The sequence below is a fragment of the Mixophyes fleayi genome, chromosome 4 (genome assembly GCF_038048845.1).
Source record: "Mixophyes fleayi isolate aMixFle1 chromosome 4, aMixFle1.hap1, whole genome shotgun sequence".
Lineage (NCBI taxonomy): Eukaryota > Metazoa > Chordata > Amphibia > Anura > Limnodynastidae > Mixophyes > Mixophyes fleayi.
In genome coordinates, this window is record NC_134405.1 from 121,785,799 (window position 1) to 121,806,036 (window position 20,238).

At 40.4% G+C, this 20,238-nt stretch overlaps 1 protein-coding gene across 1 annotated transcript in view; it reads right to left on the reverse strand.

Annotated features, from left to right (window-relative positions):
* Positions 1-20,238, reverse strand: part of MTMR10 (myotubularin related protein 10) — a 63,886-nt gene that overhangs the window by 21,589 nt on the left and 22,059 nt on the right. The window contains exons 3-10 of the mRNA XM_075208117.1: positions 17,918-18,054; positions 16,970-17,042; positions 16,311-16,453; positions 13,668-13,758; positions 8,352-8,508; positions 5,381-5,468; positions 5,077-5,165; positions 3,875-4,005 (exon numbers count right to left, since the gene is read on the reverse strand). Of these exons, the coding sequence (XP_075064218.1) occupies positions 3,875-4,005; positions 5,077-5,165; positions 5,381-5,468; positions 8,352-8,508; positions 13,668-13,758; positions 16,311-16,453; positions 16,970-17,042; positions 17,918-18,054 (909 nt within the window). The remainder of the gene's footprint in view (positions 1-3,874; positions 4,006-5,076; positions 5,166-5,380; positions 5,469-8,351; positions 8,509-13,667; positions 13,759-16,310; positions 16,454-16,969; positions 17,043-17,917; positions 18,055-20,238) is intronic.

The following is a 20,238-nucleotide window of genomic DNA, read 5'->3' on the forward strand; positions in this document are numbered from 1 at the left end:
TAAACCTAGAGGGTGTTGGAGGAGATATGTAACGATTCACCTGCACTGTAAGACACAGTATGTGTCCTGATAGATTGTATTACAATGTCTGAAAGTTCATAACAATGCTATATATAGAACACTGTGAAATGTTTTCCATATATCATATAGCAGAGTAAAAAAAAAGAAAAAAAAAAGTGTTTGGACACAAACCATAAAATTTGCATATATAACCCTTATCCTATAGCAAACTGTTGGTCAGAGTAGACTCTAGTAGACTGCATCTAATGAGTGTATGTTTGAACCAAATTCTCAATTTTTGACGGTAGGCATAAGTATCCCGCAGTCTATACCTGGTCCTCACCAGCATATCAAAACCACATCACCAACACGCTAGTCAGTTCAAGCCACTGATGTGGTCCAGATAATGTGGCAGAGGGGCCAGGTGCAATATGAGGACTGTATACAGTCAGCTTTCCCAGACGATGGAGAATATTAGATGCTCTCTACTAGAGTATCTGTAAGGAACGATGAGACATAAAACAGGGGTTATACTTGCACAACGGACTTTCTGGGCAGTGTTTGGCTATGATGGAGAAAATACCAACAACTGTGAACCATAGTAAATTTAGCTTGAGTTTATAAACAGTAATGACTTGTTGTATATTTAAGTTTTCTACATGAATTAAAGGTGAATTTATTTGCTGAAAATGGATTACTATCCAGATATCTAACCCTTTTTCCTTAAACAAATACATTCATCTTTATAGGTTCTAAAATGGGTTGATCCTCAGCTTGTTAATGTATACACACGATTCCCTCCTATATAATTATAAGGACATTTATAGCAATTAGGCCAGCATTAGAGAGTAATCACTCCTATTATGTCATTATAATTACAATTCAGTTGTATAATCTTTTACATGGCCAATAAAGCTTAGGCCTGTGAATTTGCCTGGCCTCTAGACATGTATGTGTCTGCAGACAACAGCATATAAATTACACAGGTATGTACATGTAACAAGTCATTCTAGCTGGATGCAGTTACACCTGTACTTTTATTAGTATGTTAGTAAAAGCAAAAAAGACGGGAGACTGAAGAACAGGAAAAGCAAACAAACAAATTTGTTGAGGAGGAAATGAGATATCTGTATGGCCAAGTGTAAAGCTGCTATTTTTACTGTCAGCTTTTCACACCTACTTCTTCTTAGCACGTCCTTCTCTAGCTGTTTACTTCTTTCTTACTTTCTCTCCCCCCTGACTGTAATCATTGGCTCCAACTGCCCGGACAACATAGGCTACACTAATGATGCTGATTGGTGTGTACATGCATTGAAACTTAGCTGCAATAGAACGCCAGCAGGTCAATTGTATTGAAGACTTTGCTTAGATTACAATAACTCAGTGTGGTATGTAACAGGATCAGGTTGCACTGAAGCCTTACTGGCTGATTCCGGCTACTCAGCACATTTCTGTGCAGTGAAACAAGTCATGCTGAACAAAATGGTCTATAGTATTCCAAATGACCTAGTGAATGTAACCTGGCACAAACACTTGTGATGGTTTACAGCAAACACACACACACACAATCAAACACTGCGAGATCACCATGCAATCAATATACATCCAAGCATGGTTCAGCAGCAGACATTGGAGGTCAAATTCTATTCTCCCCCTGGGGGATTCTCACTTTAACTACATTAAGTGGCAGGAACCATGCCTCTGTCATAATGCACTTTATGCTATATAAATATCTGTTCTACCCTCAGGCACAATGTCAGAATATAAACAGGGTACACAGCCTATATTTATAATTGATGGCGCAGACTACAAGAGGGAACGGTTGAATGGAGAAGCACACGACAATATAAATACTGAGTGAGTGTATGACACAGCACATTACAAGATCTCCTACTTGGGGCTATACATCACTGCATATAAATCAGGAGAATAAGAATCTAAAAACAAGAAGCAGATTATTTTATAACTAAAAATATAAAAAGTGTGCCTTGTTCTATATCACAATGAGTTTCAGCAGTTTGATGTGAATGAAGACGACATTTGTGCAGAAACTGGTCTCCTGGTTGATTAAAAAGTAATAAACTGGCTGTTCAGTGTATGTAGCACAACAATACACAGCGCAGGAACACACAGAGTAACAAAGTGTCACAGTTCCCCAGTGCTACACTTCATAGGAATTTGAGGAAGATGAATTTATCATAATTTGGCTTTTTAACAATGCTGCCATTTGTATAAAACAGCCACAATTCAGGACCAATAACTGGTGGTTTTAGCACTTCTGAAGGAGAATCTACTACTAGAACATCTCTCTCATACACTTTAAAGTAACATTTACATTTAAGGTTCAGCTCCTAAGAAAATCATTATGACAATCTTCCACATTAGAGAGGACATTATACGTCCCAAATTCTCAGATTACTAATGCAGACAAAGATTATTTAATCGGTTGACTCATTTGAGAATCAATACATGAATATACTATTGTAATCAATAGTGAATGCTATCTAACTTCCCAATTACTACAAGGGATTGATAAGTACCCTTATTTTCTAACAATCCGCAACAATGTATCAATCTAGGAGATTTATTCTGTTCTCTATATTGTAATGTTATTTACAAATATTTAAACAAAATAAGTGAAAGTTAAAATACACATACAGTATAGAAATAAGGCTGACCTACTCTAGCAACACAAGAATTATATTTGAATATTCATAACACTCACAGATTTTAATTCTCACTTTTCATTTAGTACTAAGAGTTTTGTTTTTGTTTTATTATCCAAGAATATTTTAATGCATTAACAATAAAGTGAGTGCATCTGATTTTAACTGCATTTTACTGGTGTTCAAAGCATATAGGTCAGTGTAGGAGCTGCATATAATGAGGCGTCATTGACGTTGGGATGCAGGCTTAAATGTTTTGATCAAAATATGAACTAATACCTCATGTTTTCATTTTGCTAGATACACAGAGATGCAGTGTTAAGGATAACCGCTGACAACTGTCTTTTGTATACATATATGGGCATTTTTATTGCTACGCAGCTGGTACCATATACAATATGGGATATACAGAGTGCAGGTTTATTGCCATGCAGCTGAAACCATATACAATATGGGACATATCGAGCACGGACCTGTGTTTTTTTTCTCTGGTTTTGTTTTAACAATAAAGTCTTTTAACTTTATCTATCATATGAGAAACGTTACAAGAGTTTACTGGTTGTTCGTGCAATGCGCTTAATAATCTCCATTCTCTTTATCGATTTGTATTAAACAGTTTGTTAGCAGCACCTCTAGAAAATCTTTAGAGAACTCGAATTCTAAAATCCTTTGCATAAAAGGGAGTTTACAGCCAAACTAAATATCTTTACAGTATATATGGTGTGGTAGTTCCGGTCTCTTATTGCAAATCTTCCACACGCTCAAATAAGCTACAGTGTGAGTTGTGGTCCAATTTAATAGAAAAGAACAATTAATTGTGTTAGGCTTAATTCAATCCATCAGATCAATAGTAAAGATAACTTCAAACATCACAGACTGTGGATAGAAAATTGATTGGTTGTGCAAGATTTTTTTTTTTTTTAATGGCTTTTGGAATGCATTTGGTTCCTTATCAGCAAAAATTGCCCATTCACGTTGTAGTCTGGTTGCTGGATGCAAATAACTGTACTGCAATGCAGCCATGGTCTCGTGCACCATATCTTCAAACACATATGGGCTCACTGATCAAACTATTCTCGGTAATGGTTAGGTTTGGTTCAATTGACCAACCAAAATTGAATCATGTGGGCAGCACACACAGGAATACAAAATATACTACAAGTTTTGGGATCAATATAAAGTACTAGACAAAAAAAAGCAACACTTACCATTGACACACAGCTGCTTGAGCTTGCTAAAAGCTGCCTGAATATCTTGGATTGTTGGGAGACCGTGATCTAAGTCACATTTGTAAACATCACTCCTTAGAGGGTGACTCCGGGTTATTCCACCACAAATTCTAGAGAAAAGGAAAATATACATCATAAAGTATAAAGACTTCTTTATTGTGGTAGAATTTATAATTGAACATAATCTTAAACTCTCCAAGCTCTAGTGTGTAGGAGGCAAAAGCATTCTCTGTGAATGAATAAACCAAACTTTTTGGAGACGTTTGTTGAGCTACAGAATTGTTTATTTTAATTCCATCAATATGAATGGTTAATTTTTTGTTTGATCTTGTGGCCAAGGCACTGGCTATTTTCTCCTAAAACATAGGGGGAGATACAATTCACTGCATTGTGTCTTGGTCCATACATCATACATCGCACCGAAGTGGAGGATGGAATAGACACTCATTTTTCCTTGCATCCCACAGACTACAGTATCTGTTAATGGAATGACCGACAGGAAGTCTGCAAATTTACAAGAAATATCCTCATATATTTGCATGCATATTTGGGATTATTATTAGTAGCCCTTTTACAGAAAAGTCTACCTGTACGTTGCTGTCATGCATATAGTGCTGGCAAGCAAAGCATGCGACTGTAAAGGCACAGTTTGATCTACATAGCAGAGGCAGCACCATTGAAAAAGAGCCTTCTCTATGTCCCATCATCTATGGACTGAGGATCAGGTACGCAGGACTGTCAGCACTGGAGCAAACCAGGCAGTGTAACTATACAGGGACTTTCTTCTCCCACCCAGAATTCTGAACAAACATTTTGTCAAACTTACAAGAATTATATGAAATGTTTGGCACTACACATTTATAACCGGTTTTGAGCAATGCAAAATAAATCATTCTATGCCCTGGACATGTTATATGGCTGTACAGGGTTATATTTTCCATAGGCAAATACTCCATTGTTAAAGGTTAAGTGAACCTTTCTGATCTGGGGAGAACATTGGATGAAACACGTGGCGGCAGCCTGGGTGCGACTGAAAAGTAAAAGCAGGTAGGTCGGTAAAAAACAAAAAAAACACCAAAAAAACACCAAAAAAACAAAACAAAAACCCAAAACATATGTGATGAAGGTGTAGGCTATAAGACTAATACTTGCTATGGCATATACCACACTTGTGCTCTCACCGTTGATCTATCTTGCGTTGCTGTAACAGGTCCTTGATGCTGGCCATCCTCACCAGTGCACTCCCATTAGAATGGTTCCAACACCACAGCTGTATACATCAAAGACAAGGTCAGATTCATTCTATCACAAGATTTACATTATTACCAATAATGTAAAAGGCATGTTTAGGTGGGGCAGAGAGTTTCATTTCTATTTGGGTCATTAAATAGGATTTAAAAGGTTGATAAAAATTGTGAAAGATTAATACAGATCCCTGAATGTATCTCATTACCAGAAAGAGACTTTAAATCAGTACATACTCACTGGCATGCGTCTTCCAAAAAAAGAATATGAATACTGCTTTAGGTCCGTGTCTGCCAAAGAGGAGGGGACGACAAAATATTCTGGTAGGCTACAATGAGATACAAATATTCCACGATTAGTAAATGTGTAGTTATTGTTATGGGTGAAAACACATTTAGGCTACTATTAGCCACTGTGACATTGGTCATAGTCAAATACTATCAGGACCCAAGATCAAAGATCTTGATTTGTAATAAAAGATCACAGCACTAAAAAACAAAACAAAAAACCCATCATGGTACTCAGGAAAAAAAAAAAAATATAGAAAATAAACATACCATTTATTTCTGATATTTTGCCAAGTGCATACAACTACTCTGATTGAATCACTAATTGTTAGACTGCTACACCTACTTGATTAGTATGTTTTGCGTTTTGGTGGGACAAGAAAATTAATGAATGAGAATAAGATTTAAAGAGTGTGATTTCTTCATGTAATCTCTTATGGGTACAGGCAAGTCGGTGTAATCCGTACAATTTTGTCATAGCGAGAGCCTCCTAAAGAACAGGACGAACAGCTTTCACCGCCATTGTCTACTGACTGTAGGGAATTAGGAGATGATTCACCATTATAATTCCCACTGTGGTTAATCAACCAATATACAGGTTTTCTATCCCTCCATCTCTAAGATCATCATCATGTTTGCACCACTAAGTCTTCTTTAACACATCACTAAAATAAAGGTCAAGATTAAAGCTCATCTTTTCTGAATACAGTGAGGATTCTGAGAGAACAGTTTATGAGTTAAGCTGGCCACACACACACTGCAAAATCATCACGACATCTTCTGATAATTGGCCAGATATGACAACTTGTAGCCTCAAAAGGACTATTATGCTCAACAATAATCTAATGAAAATTGATTAGGTTGTTAATGGTTATGTTGGGGAAAAAAAGTGATCGGAGGACAGCAGGTGCATTTGTGTGTGGTCACCTCCTACCCGTACTACCACGTCCGTGTGAACCAGTAGAGATTTGACCAATCCTGTCGATGAATACCAGGACTGGAAACTTTAAATTCCTTATTATCAGCTGCTATGTGGAAATGTGGAAGATGGACCCATTTAATTATCAAATATAAAAAAATGTAAGGAAACGCAACATGTGCATATGTGATCTGCTCTTGATAGAGTACACATTTAAAATTCTCAATGTGAGTGGTAAAGCTTAACAATGCAAACCCATCTCTCATATGCCATCTTGTATGGCTTTTTTTTTTTTTTAACTTAAAGAAGTTCAACTACTTATAAACAGAATAGATTCTCTTTACTACACTGTCCGGAACACACAGAAATAGCTCCAGATAAATTTTGGTCAAGTCTGAAAGCAATGGAGGCGGTGGGAGGAACACATTAGGTTGCCATATGCCGTGCAATTAGTTGAATCCCATGTGTAGTGGCTGTGATAGCAGTGTGGAACATATCTCAGAACAGCAGCTTGACAAGCTTTCAACATCTCTGAGGAATTACATTACTAATTAATTCCACAACAATGACAATAGACACATCTTGGCTGTGTCATTTGCCGCATGATTATGTGAATTATGTGCATTGGATACAAGAATTTGTTTTGTGCTTCATATCATTTGTTCATATGAGGAGCATATGGTATGAACACGAGAGCTTAAAAGAGAAATCCTTAAATCGCTTAGCTTTAATCTGCATTGTAAAGCGACTGACTACTTTTCATAAAACTGAATACAGAGATGAAGGAGGCACAATCACAAAAGCATTGTTTCATTTTGGGGAAATCACTGTGAACCTGATTTGACCCACAAATGACTTCCTTTTACCATGTTCTATTATTTCAAGGATAATGGATATATGACTAAATTTATTAGCCAGCTTGACATAGGAAACAGCCAGTATGATTATCTTTATAAAGTTCCAACACGTTACCCAGCCCTGAATCATAGAATATACAGCAAGTGGTGTGGGGAACAACTGATACTGAAGGTAGTAGAATAACAATTATAGTGGCTGGTGATAAAATGGTGTGTGGCTACTGTAAGATCAGCCACCAATATGACGGTAGCCCGCTGGTGACCTGCAGACATTTTGTGCAGTTACTGGTGGAGTGAGGAAAGACAGGGGAATATCAAAGCATAAAAGATGAAGTAGACTTTGTAGAAAGCTTAATCCCCTGACCATCCTTCGCCATTCACATTAACTAAACCTCCTTCTGTGCTGCATGGGTCAATCCTGGGGTTATCTGCCAGCTTGGAGTAGCTGTGTGCTCTGTAGGCATCATGCCCACTTCTTTACAGTGAGCAAGGATACGTGTGACCCGTGTTCACAAAAGTTGGGTGCAACTGCTGCAACCAAGGACATCAAAAAGGGGACCAGAGATGGCAAAAGAATGGCACCTGAACTGTAGTTGTAAGCTATTCTTTGTGCACAGTACTGCGAAAGTGCTAATGTCATCCATTCTGCAAGTAGTCCATGGGTATGTATTTCTCATTGTTACATCAGAAGCAAATATGCCTATTAAACATGCTGCTATTACTTGGTTTGCCATACAATGGATGGATCATAAAGATAAAAACATCATAACGCGGAATAAAGCAAGCCACATGCCTTAGTAGCTTAGTACATAGTCTGCTCACTTTTTTTGCTAAAGACCAGCTAATTCAGGAGCTTTCCCTCCCAATGTATTAGTACAAATGGCAGTGGAACACAGTCAGTGTGATAGGTAATGTTTATAATCCCTAGGTCACGCTTCAACAGGGAAGTTTGCCTCAAAAATAAAATTTAAATGAAAGGAATCACATTAATCAAGCATTTCCACTTTGAGAAGTCACAATTAGTTTACGCAAAATAAAATCCAGACACAAACTAAGTTGTCTCCCCTTACCTATTGATTATAGCAAGTATTATGAGGCTACATTTATATTGCTGTACAGTCCCCAAAAAATTATAAAGGTTAACTTACCATTTTGAAATCATGTACCCCTCATTTACAGAGCAAACTCGCCAATCAGAGGCTCCGGTCCTTTTGATCTCTCTATCCCAGTCAGAAAATGTTTCAAACAATGGAGTCTTCAGACCAATATCTCCTCCTCCTGGATCTATTCCATTAATTTTATCAGCTGTAAAGACCATTAAACATAACATTTTACTAGTATATCTGAGCCATAAACATTGCAATAAGCAATACAGCTGTAAGAGTGTCACATAAATTCACTACATTAGGTTATGAATAACCAGCTCTTTTACTATTAGGAGAACTAAAGGAAAATGCTCCTAGTTATTATTGGTTTTCTGTATTTGTTGTACAGATGTGAAAGTAGAGAGAACAATGCCAAGAGAACAATCCCATAGATTGTAAGCTTGTGAGCAGGGCCTTCTCACCGCTTTGTCCGTTTTACCCAGTTCATTTATTAGTTTACTATATTAGTCCCCAATTGTAAAGCGCTACGGAATATGTTGGCGCTATATAAATAGATGATGATGATGATGGCTATGGACGCCGATTACAAGCATTGAAACTAATTTTAAAGCTAATGCATCAGCATTAACAGTCATAGAAAGAAAGATACGCTTACCAGAACCCAATGAGGGGAATAAGTAAGGGGGGATAGAGAAAAAGTTAGAAATACACTTATTCATGAGAAATAAAACAAAAATCTGAACAGAATGATAGTTCAGTTAAAATGTGAAAGATAAAAAACATGAAACTTAAAGCCGCAGAAGTTCTTCCCAAATATGTATATTCATAGCTGGATTAAGCATGCCCCAGGCCCCCCATGGGCCAGGATCTGTATGGCTCTTTTTTGCTGCCCCCAAATGCCAGTATAAAAGGGGCAGCACAGGGTCCCGCATTTAAGTGCTTAGTCGGCACTATACATTTTTAATATAAGCCTTCTGGGTTTACGTAGCTGCGACGATGAAGAGAGTGTGAAGAGGAGCAGAGAGGAGCCATGTTGCCTCTCTGGCATAGGAGGAGGGGGGAGGCGTGTGTGTGTGATGGTGGACATGGAGGAGGGGGGAGGCGTGTGTGTGATGGTGGACATGGAGGAGGGGGGAGGCGTGTGTGTGATGGTGGACATGGAGGAGGGGGGAGGCGTGTGTGTGATGGTGGACATGGAGGAGGGGGGAGGCGTGTGTGTGATGGTGGACATGGAGGAGGGGGGAGGCGTGTGTGTGATGGTGGACATGGAGGAGGGGGGAGGCGTGTGTGTGATGGTGGACATGGAGGAGGGGGGAGGCGTGTGTGTGATGGTGGACATGGAGGAGGGGGGAGGCGTGTGTGTGATGGAGGAGGGGGGAGGCGTGTGTGTGATGGTGGACATGGAGGAGGGGGAGGCGTGTGTGTGATGGTGGACATGGAGGAGGGGGAGGCGTGTGTGTGATGGTGGACATGGAGGAGGGGGAGGCGTGTGTGTGATGGTGGACATGGAGGAGGGGGAGGCGTGTGTGTGTTGGTGGACATGGAGGAGGGGGAGGCGTGTGTGTGATGGAGGAGGGGGAGGCGTGTGTGTGATGGAGGAGGGGGAGGCGTGTGTGTGATGGAGGAGGGGGAGGCGTGTGTGTGATGGAGGAGGGGGAGGCGTGTGTGTGATGGAGGAGGGGGAGGCGTGTGTGTGATGGAGGAGGGGGAGGCGTGTGTGTGATGGAGGAGGGGGAGGCGTGTGTGTGATGGAGGAGGGGGAGGCGTGTGTGTGATGGAGGAGGGGGAGGCGTGTGTGTGATGGAGGAGGGGGAGGCGTGTGTGTGATGGAGGAGGGGGAGGCGTGTGTGTGATGGAGGAGGGGGAGGCGTGTGTGTGATGGAGGAGGGGGAGGCGTGTGTGTGATGGAGGAGGGGGAGGCGTGTGTGTGATGGAGGAGGGGGAGGCGTGTGTGTGATGGAGGAGGGGGAGGCGTGTGTGTGATGGAGGAGGGGGAGGCGTGTGTGTGATGGAGGAGGGGGAGGCGTGTGTGTGATGGAGGAGGGGGAGGCGTGTGTGTGATGGAGGAGGGGGAGGCGTGTGTGTGATGGAGGAGGGGGAGGCGTGTGTGTGATGGAGGAGGGGGAGGCGTGTGTGTGATGGAGGAGGGGGAGGCGTGTGTGTGATGGAGGAGGGGGAGGCGTGTGTGTGATGGAGGAGGGGGAGGCGTGTGTGTGATGGAGGAGGGGGAGGCGTGTGTGTGATGGAGGAGGGGGAGGCGTGTGTGTGATGGAGGAGGGGGAGGCGTGTGTGTGATGGAGGAGGGGGAGGCGTGTGTGTGATGGAGGAGGGGGAGGCGTGTGTGTGATGGAGGAGGGGGAGGCGTGTGTGTGATGGAGGAGGGGGAGGCGTGTGTGTGATGGAGGAGGGGGAGGCGTGTGTGTGATGGTGGACGGGGAGGCGTGTGTGTGATGGTGGACGGGGAGGCGTGTGTGTGATGGAGGAGGGGGAGGCGTGTGTGTGATGGTGGACATGGAGGAGGGGGAGGCGTGTGTGTGATGGTGGACATGGAGGAGGGGGAGGCGTGTGTGTGATGGTGGACATGGAGGAGGGGGAGGCGTGTGTGTGATGGTGGACATGGAGGAGGGGGAGGCGTGTGTGTGATGGTGGACATGGAGGAGGGGGAGGCGTGTGTGTGATGGTGGACATGGAGGAGGGGGAGGCGTGTGTGTGATGGTGGACATGGAGGAGGGGGAGGCGTGTGTGTGATAGTGGACATGGAGGAGGGGGAGGCGTGTGTGTGATGGTGGACGGGGAGGCGTGTGTGTGATGGTGGACATGGAGGAGGGGGAGGCGTGTGTGTGATGGTGGACGGGGAGGCGTGTGTGTGATGGTGGACATGGAGGAGGGGGAGGCGTGTGTGTGATGGTGGACATGGAGGAGGGGGAGGCGTGTGTGTGATGGTGGACGGGGAGGCGTGTGTGTGATGGTGGACATGGAGGAGGGGGAGGCGTGTGTGTGATGGTGGACATGGAGGAGGGGGAGGCGTGTGTGTGATGGTGGACATGGAGGAGGGGGAGGCGTGTGTGTGATGGTGGACATGGAGGAGGGGGAGGCGTGTGTGTGATGGTGGACATGGAGGAGGGGGAGGCGTGTGTGTGATGGTGGACATGGAGGAGGGGGAGGCGTGTGTGTGATGGTGGACATGGAGGAGGGGGAGGCATGTGTGTGATGGTGGACATGGAGGAGGGGGAGGCGTGTGTGATGGTGGACATGGAGGGGGTTGCAGATTGACACTAGGAAGGGAAGCCACGCTGATGAGAAATGGGTTGAGGATGCTAAGTAGGTGGGGAACGAGGAGAGAGGGAAGATAGAGAATGTGTTTAAGGGGGGGGATAGACAATTAAGATAAAGAAGGGGATTGAGGAGTGGGATGTGGGGGTATAAATGGAGAACAGAGAAGTACAGTGTGCTAAGACCTGGATTTTCTATTTATTGTGGACCCTCTCTCCCTGCCCCAGGGAAGTAGAATTTATAAAAGTGGGCTTTATGGAAAAATGACAAAATTACCACCACTCATCCATTAGCTCTCCTCTCTCCTCCTTTGGACATACTTACTTTATATGGAAATGCGTAACATGGCCATGTAAAAAACAAAAAATTAATATACCTTCACGATAGGTCTGTTCCCTTGCCACACATATAGGCCTGCGCTACTGCTTAGCTGGACTAGGCTGGTAGGGATAACCAATATATACACACACATAGTAAGCTAATTTGATAGGCATGTGTGTCACCTGACATGAAGGAGGACAAACTGTCCAGGTGCAAGCTGCAAGAGAGTCCAACAGAAGAGTCTGCCTCTCACAACACAGCTCAGACGTGTGAGGAGAGGATTCTTAATTTAATGTGGGTAGGAGGTGGGCTATTAATTTAATGATGGTTTTTGAGTGGGGGCTAATTATTTAATGGGTGCTATTTATTAAATGTGAATGTTAATTATTTAAGGTCAGCAATGGTTTTGGGAAATGGGATAATTTATTACATGTAAATGCTATTCATTTAGTGCTAGGGCTCTTTGGTGACAAGGGAAACTATTAAAATGTGTACACTATTAATTTAATGTCGGGGATTGTTGGGGAAAATAGTTCTATTATTAAATGTGAACAATATTAATCTGCTTTAGTTTCATATTTGGCGCTGGTTGCAAGTAGGGAGGTCTCATTTTTAAAGGGGGTGCTATTTATTTAATCCCGGGGCCCTGACATTCCAGGATCTACACAAGTAGCAACTAAGCACACTAAACAAACATCAAGACACCAGCAACCACAGATGGAGAAAGTGACAAGAACAGGTAGGAGAGCGCAGGACAGTCTGCTAACTGTCCTGAATCTGGATAGGCAGTCAACCACTCTACGAAACATGCAGTATAGAAAATATGGTACTTATGTAAGTATATGTGAAGTTAGAAAAGTAGGGTGGGTGAGCATTTTAGAGGCATTAGATAAGAAAAAAGAAAAAATGTCATTCTGGCATTACAGCATAACAGTCACAGTAATTGTATGAAATATAGGAAATATTGATTCTTTTAAATCTATGGGTATGGATCATTTCTAGAGGTACTGAAGTATTTTACACAAAGAGGTACAATGGATAAATAAACTAGAGGTTTCAGACCCATGCGGCATCTACAAGCAGAATGAGTTCAACATGATTTTAGAAGTTGCTATATTTATATGTATATTTTGGATAAAGGGATTTTCTGCACTTTAATTATGTTCTATTTCTAGCACTTTAATTGTGGGCAGTGCTTACACAGAGCCCTTCCTCTGTAGTACTCTATGTACCATTGAATAAGCAGCACATTTACAAACCAGTTGCTAGATTGATTTACTGTTTCTGGTACCTGTTAATTACTTCACTGCCTGATAAGCTCACAGTGCCTGCCCTGCTTTGAAACTTTTTCGTTTTAAAGAAATAAAAAGTTTCATTTTATTGGATAAGCTGTGCACCGCTCTATCTTACTTTTATTTGGATTTCTGCTGAGATTCCTATTGGTGCAGCACTGCCATGACAAAGGACGACAGTCGTTTCCAGCTTAGAGCTGAAGTCTATTTGTTCTACCAGATATTTGTATATATGCCAACTAAAGCTATGATAATTATTACAGTGATCTCACTGGATATTCATATTTATGTATAGCATACAGATTTGCATTTTTTGTTTCACAAGAAAGAATGAGTCCTAGATAACTTGTTTCTTTCATGTTAAGTAGTAAATGGTTCTATATATACTTAGAAACCGGTTGCAAACAGTTGCTCTCTGAGGATGAATTCATGATAAACCCTGTAACAAAACAATGACATAGGCATAACTAACCTTGATTATGATACATCTTGGCAACATATTCAAAGGCAAAAAGGAGCTGGAGGTCTGTTGGTTGTGAATAATGTGCTAGTGCAAGACAAACCTGGGAGAAAGGGAACAAAACATATTAAAAACCTTTACAAAAAAGTAATGACATGAAATATATACATTAGACTAGAGGTGTGCAACCTGTGGGTCAGGACCCCTATAGAGTATCATAGCCAGTGATGGCAACTTGAAATAGGTAAAGGACTGCATATGCGGCCCTCAAGCCCTCAAAGGGGCCACACAGAGGAAGAGCGCAGAGCACTCCTTCCTCCAGGTATGCCGTGTGACCTTCCGGGACTATGCAGAGGAAGTCATGTGACACAGAAGCCTGCTGACCGTTCTACCACATTCTCTACTTATTAAGCAGATAATAAAATTGGAAGCAGCCAGCTGTGAATGGGGGGACCCACAGGTGAAGGCTCAGCAGGCTGCCTGTTGCCTGAGCACCACTGGATTAAATTACAGTACTTAAAACCATTACTCACAGAAGCCTACAGTAATATCTTAAAATTTGCAGATGGTTGTTGCCGATTAATACCAGATAGTAATGTTACGTGTGTGTGTGCGTGTGCGTGTATATATATATATATATATATATATATATATATATACACATACATACACACACACATACACATACATATACACACACAGTGATTCAAAAGTCGCAGTACACCTTTTTATTTCAAAAACTCTACAGGAATTGGGCCGATTTCAAGATGGCGCCCATGTTTGGTACATACCGTAAAAGATAGACCACGTCACCCATACCTTACTGGAGTATTCAGGTTTCCCAATTTCCTGTAGAGTTTTTGAAATAAAAGGGTGTACTGCGACTTTTGAATCACCGTGTGTGTGTGTGTGTGTGTGTATATATATGTGTAATATATATATATATAAAATCTAAAAAAGGAGGAAGCGATGGCAGGAAGCAGAAGGCGGGGCGAGCAAAACCAGAATATATATATATATATATATATATATATATATATATATATATATATATATATATCTCTATATCTATCTCATTATAAGATGTATTCCTCATACAATAGCAGTCCAAGCTATTACAATTTGTAGTGACACAATTTTATATAAGCATCATTTACATTATTCAGTGTAGTAAACCTACAAATGTATAAAGGTCAGGTTTAAAAGAAATAACAGGACTTTAACAAGTCAGTTACATGATTTACTATTGGCCAGTTCTGTTAATCTTTGTTTGGCCAGACTAATGTATACCATAAAGATTGTCATCTTTCAATACCCCTGCAAAATTGGTATAAGCCAGTGTTGGCTAACCTGTGACACTCCAGGTGTTGTGAAACTACAAGTCCCAGCATACCCTTCCAGCAATAAGCTGTTATATGTTGGCAAATCATGCTGGGACTTGTAGTTTCACAACACCTGTAGTGTCACAGGTTAGCCAACACTGGTATAAGCTGTACCTACATTCATCTTGCAGACAGAATATAGTTTAACCATTTAGGGCTTTAAAATCAGTTCAGTTTTCCCAGGTCTGTATATTTGAGGGGAAAAAAATCCTCAAACCTTAATGCACATCAAGTAAGTTCTCTCACCAGACAAAAGTCTTACGGTAGAATAATAAGAAGTGATTGGAGACATGAAAGCACACAGAATGACATGTCAGTTTGCACAGCACTCTATAGCTAGGAATCACTACAGACAGTTTTACTGCCGAAAATAAATAGGTGTGTGAACGGAATCATTTTTGAGAAGACGCACCATCTAACTAGTTCCATGATCTAGCCAGATTATATAGTGATTCAGTAAAGCCATGCTGTGATGTTTCTTAGGAAGATGAGTAAATATGTTGTTCACCCTTTCCTGAACTCCAAAATACTAATTCGGCTGGGTGGATTGAGTAAGAGCGCTGCTTGCCAGAGGAAATCTCTTGCACAATTTCCAGGAGACCCACACACATTTTATTAATCAGTGAATACGACTACTATACAATGCTGGGAAAGAAAATTCCAGGAAGGCAACGGACAGGTTCTTATACTTATCTTAATAACAGACAAAGGAGCTCACAGTTCTATGCAGCACATACAGTCATTGTTTAGTACTCTATTGCTGGACTAGCTCTGCTCCAAGGTGGGAGAAAGGGGATTATGATGATGCCACAAGCCCCTAGGGATGGTGTTAATACCCCACTCAAATTACAACATAATACATAATTTGGGGAAGGGGGTGTAATGGTTGGTAGGCAAAAAAAATAAATAAAAAAAAAAGGAGGTGGCTGGGACTTTGAAGAAGTCTCTTCCAGCAGGGCATTCTAATGTTCACATCAGTATTCTTAAGATCACTAAATACTTTATTTCATCTACTAAAGAGTTTACTTTTCACAATATTTTGCAGTGGTCGAGTGAAATATTAAAATATAGAAAAGAAATTGTGAAAAAAAAAAAAAAAAAAAAAAAAATGTTTTTAGAGCAGATACAAAAGTAATGAATGGACGGGGTGCTGAAGCAATCAAACCTACAAAATCATTTACACACAAGCCACGAATGTCACAAACACTGCTTCTGCGCAGGCACATGTATTTAGCATTACAAAAAGTTGGGTCATTCCTTCAACTCATTTCACCTTTTTTGCACTTTCGGGTCCGGATTCATCAAAGCGAAACCGAAGAAGGCGGAAGTCTTTACAATAAATGATTAACTCAGTGGGGTTGAATTTGAGTTTCTTATTGGAGGAGAGGATCTTCTGTTTTCTCTTTGTGTCATTTACTGAAAAAAAGATAGCAAATGAAAATAACCATGTGAGGGTTGTATTTACCTGCACTTCGAGCAAGAGACATCATTGGCTCAATGTTGTAAGACAGGACCCATGGAGTCATTGGCCTTGTTCTCTGTTGTCTAGCTATATCTAAACCAGTTTCATGCCACAGAATGCAATTTAAACCCACACTGGCTGTCAAGTCAAGAACTTGTGGGAAAAGATAACAAATAGGCACACATGTGGAAGGAATGAGGTGCATCTACATCCGGGGGGGAAAAAGAAGCTTCCCCTTTAAACAGAAAATGCGTACAGGACACAAGAACAGTTTAGTTCAAAACCTTTCCATGAATGCAGGAAGAAACAATACAGTTTTTTTGCTCCATACTGATGAAACTTAATATGGAGTTAAAACTGAAAAAGGCTCGTCAACCTCACAATTATTTCCAACTCAAGTAAAACAGCAACAAAGTTCATCACGGAATCATCTACTCAATTAAAATGCTTAGCTGTGCCTCTATACATACCTACAACAATCTGCTCTATACAAGTTAGTGGGACATCATGTTCACCAAGAAGGCGGTTTTTATAGTGGAATTTCTAAAACAAAAAAAAAAACATCAAAAGATTAGACCACGCTAGAACCATCTAATTTAACAAAGAAATAAAATACAAACTAAACATCAATAGCAAATAAAGTTAATATTTGACATTAGACTAGAACAGAGGATTTTTATTACTAAGCAGAATTAAATACCTGCAATAATTGAAGGTTTTATACTTACAAGTATGTCTATCTGCTTGTTTTCACCATCCTATAATGGGATGCCAGGTTAGGTGGGAGGTGCTACAGTAAATGTACTGACACCAATTAACAATTTTGCAGATTTTCTCTGCAGACATGCTGTGTGGATTGGTGGACTGTCAGGTTAACACCGAACAATATATTTTATCTTGGTTTATATCTAAAAAGGTCAGTGGTATTGGGGCTTAGTGGTCATTTAATAATTTGTCATACAATACCAGCCAACCAAGACACAGAATTTACTCTTAGGTCCATAGGCAGAGGGGTTTCTTGGGGGTACGATCGGGGCAATTGGCAGAGGAGAAGTCTGAGCAAAGCAAAGAGTGGATTGGGGCCAACCAATCGAAGGAAAAAAAAAAAGTCTCGGACCGCCCCTGCTTAGGTCTAGAATTGAAACATACAGGCAGATCCAATGGTCAACTGTATCCATGGCCTACGACGATACATACGGTTATCAGACCATGCAAGTAGTGTACTGTGCTAATGACACAAGCTGACGCCGTCATCAGCCAATCCGATTTTTGTCCACATTTCTTTTTTTGGGGCAAAGCAATCATATCGGACCCACACCTACAGTGATTGTAGGCCAGCTATACGAAAGCAATGCCAGCATGGCTATCAAAAAGATATCACAAATCTGCAATATATAAAACATACAGGGAATACATACCTGGAAGGGCACAACATTATCTGTAATGAACGAAATCTTAAAGTTGGTGCAAACCAGCTTCCCCCACAGGTCATAGACACTCGTATCTGATGCAATACATTTTCTGACAAAATTTACTTCATTTACCACGATTTCACCTAAGTAGAGAAAATAGTGAAATTAGCAAAAAACAGACTACAAAATACAAAGTAAAACATTCGAATCAAGATAAGACTGTGAAACACACCGAATCTGAACGCCAGCAGGGGCCAAAATACAAGCATGACATTTACTGTGAGCAGACTTAAATATTGTGTGTTCATCTGATCACATGGCAATGCATACATAATAAAGAGGCCAAGTCAGTGACTTCTATTAAGGTGAAGTAACAGCATCAATTTGTGTTACTAGTATTTAACTCTAATAATATAACTGAAGGTGATTGCACCATGAATCATTGAGGAAGACAACTCCTTACACTCAGCACAATAGCAGAGGCCACCTGTCAGGCTATGTCAGGGGTGGGCAAACCAGTCCTCAAGGGCCATATAACAGTTCATGTTTTTAGGATTTCTTTAATCATGCACAGCTGAGTTAATCTATTTGGCTGGGTCAGTAATTATCCCAGCTGTTTCTACAGACAGAAATCCTAAAAACATGAACTGTTATATGGCCCTTGAGGACTGGTTTGCCCACCCCTGGGCTATGTGAATGTCTACATATACATTTCTCAAATTTATACAATTTCTTAAACTGACTAAATTATATTTATTTTAGATTTAGTAGTACAAATACACAGCCATTAGATAAGGAAATAATTCAGTCACATGTAGGAAACTATTTAGGAAAAGAAAATTTGCATGTTAGTTTAACTTGAAGATATGCAGACAATTGCCAAAACTAAAAGCAACAGATAGACATTTTATTCAAGGCAACAAATAAATCCATTTTTTAGGAATTATTATTTATTTTTTATTTATTTTTTAAACACCATATTGCATTTCTTTAAGCTAAACATAAATAATCCAATATTTTTACTGACCTTCACACCTCTATGATTAAGTTCTGACAAAAGACATTTGAGGAAAGCGTTTGATCATGGGTGATGGATGATCTTATGTATACCACACTTACTTTTACTAAACCCAATGACACATTTTATATCTAACACGGTTGATAACGGAGGACAATATCGTGCAGTGACGTAGATAACGTTGCATATAATGTAAAATGCCCACGTCCCCAGCAATGGAAATTGAGATGTCGGAAAATACCTTTCCGCTTTAGATCAGCTTTTACATTACATAAAGTGGTTCCGTTCCTGGCCTTTGCACATTAATTGTTTCACTGCCTGTATGTTTCTCATGACTTACATGGACTTTGATCCTTTACAGTTATTGTAATTCTTTTCATTTACTGATGTACAATTGTTTGTGCTATTACTTTTTACCCCCTTAGTTCATGGATTAAAATCTATGCATACACATGTCAAATCCATTGTGTTTTATGTAAACCCCTGGTAAGATTTAACACAAGAATAATTCAGGCTACATATATGTCCTTACAATCACAAAGACGGTCTTCGAATGGTTAAAAAGCCTGCATAGTTTTATATTCAACAGATTCTTCCCAAACTCTACTCATCAGTGGCACACATTGTTCTGCTTAACAAAATGGTAACAATTTGTCCCAGACACTGATCTGCAGTCATGTGACTTGTGGCAGCAACAACGGAGCATGCTATAGTTCATCCAATGCAGCGCACTGTAAGAAAGTATTGTCATGACTGGGAACTTGGTGAGCAGCGGGGGATTTATTAATGCATACCATAGACACCATGAGAACCACATTCATGCAGTTTGTGCTGTAGAAAACAAAACAAACCTGTACATAATACATCTCCCAGAAGTGTGTCATATCTACAAGTGTGCATTTATGCAAACTGTCCTTAATTTTGAGGGACGGTGCTAGGTTTTAATGAATTTCCCAGTTTGTCAATATTGAGCAACTGTACGGTACAATTTCTCTTATTCTGTATATAGTATAGCAAGCCTCACTGTGCATTCCTATTCTCTGCATATTCAAAAAGATAATATATAAGTAAATATATGATTATAGAGATAGATTTAGCACAAAAACATAAAAGGCATTCCAAATATTTAAAAGATGTATTGACAAACAACTAGTATTAGATTTGATCATCATAAATGGACAATGAATTGTCATGGACAGAAAAAAGTATTTTCCCAGTTTATGTGAATATGATTAGCCAAACAATTATTCTGGACCTACACAAGCATGCAACAACTTGGACTATGAAATTGGTCACTGCTTCCATTTAG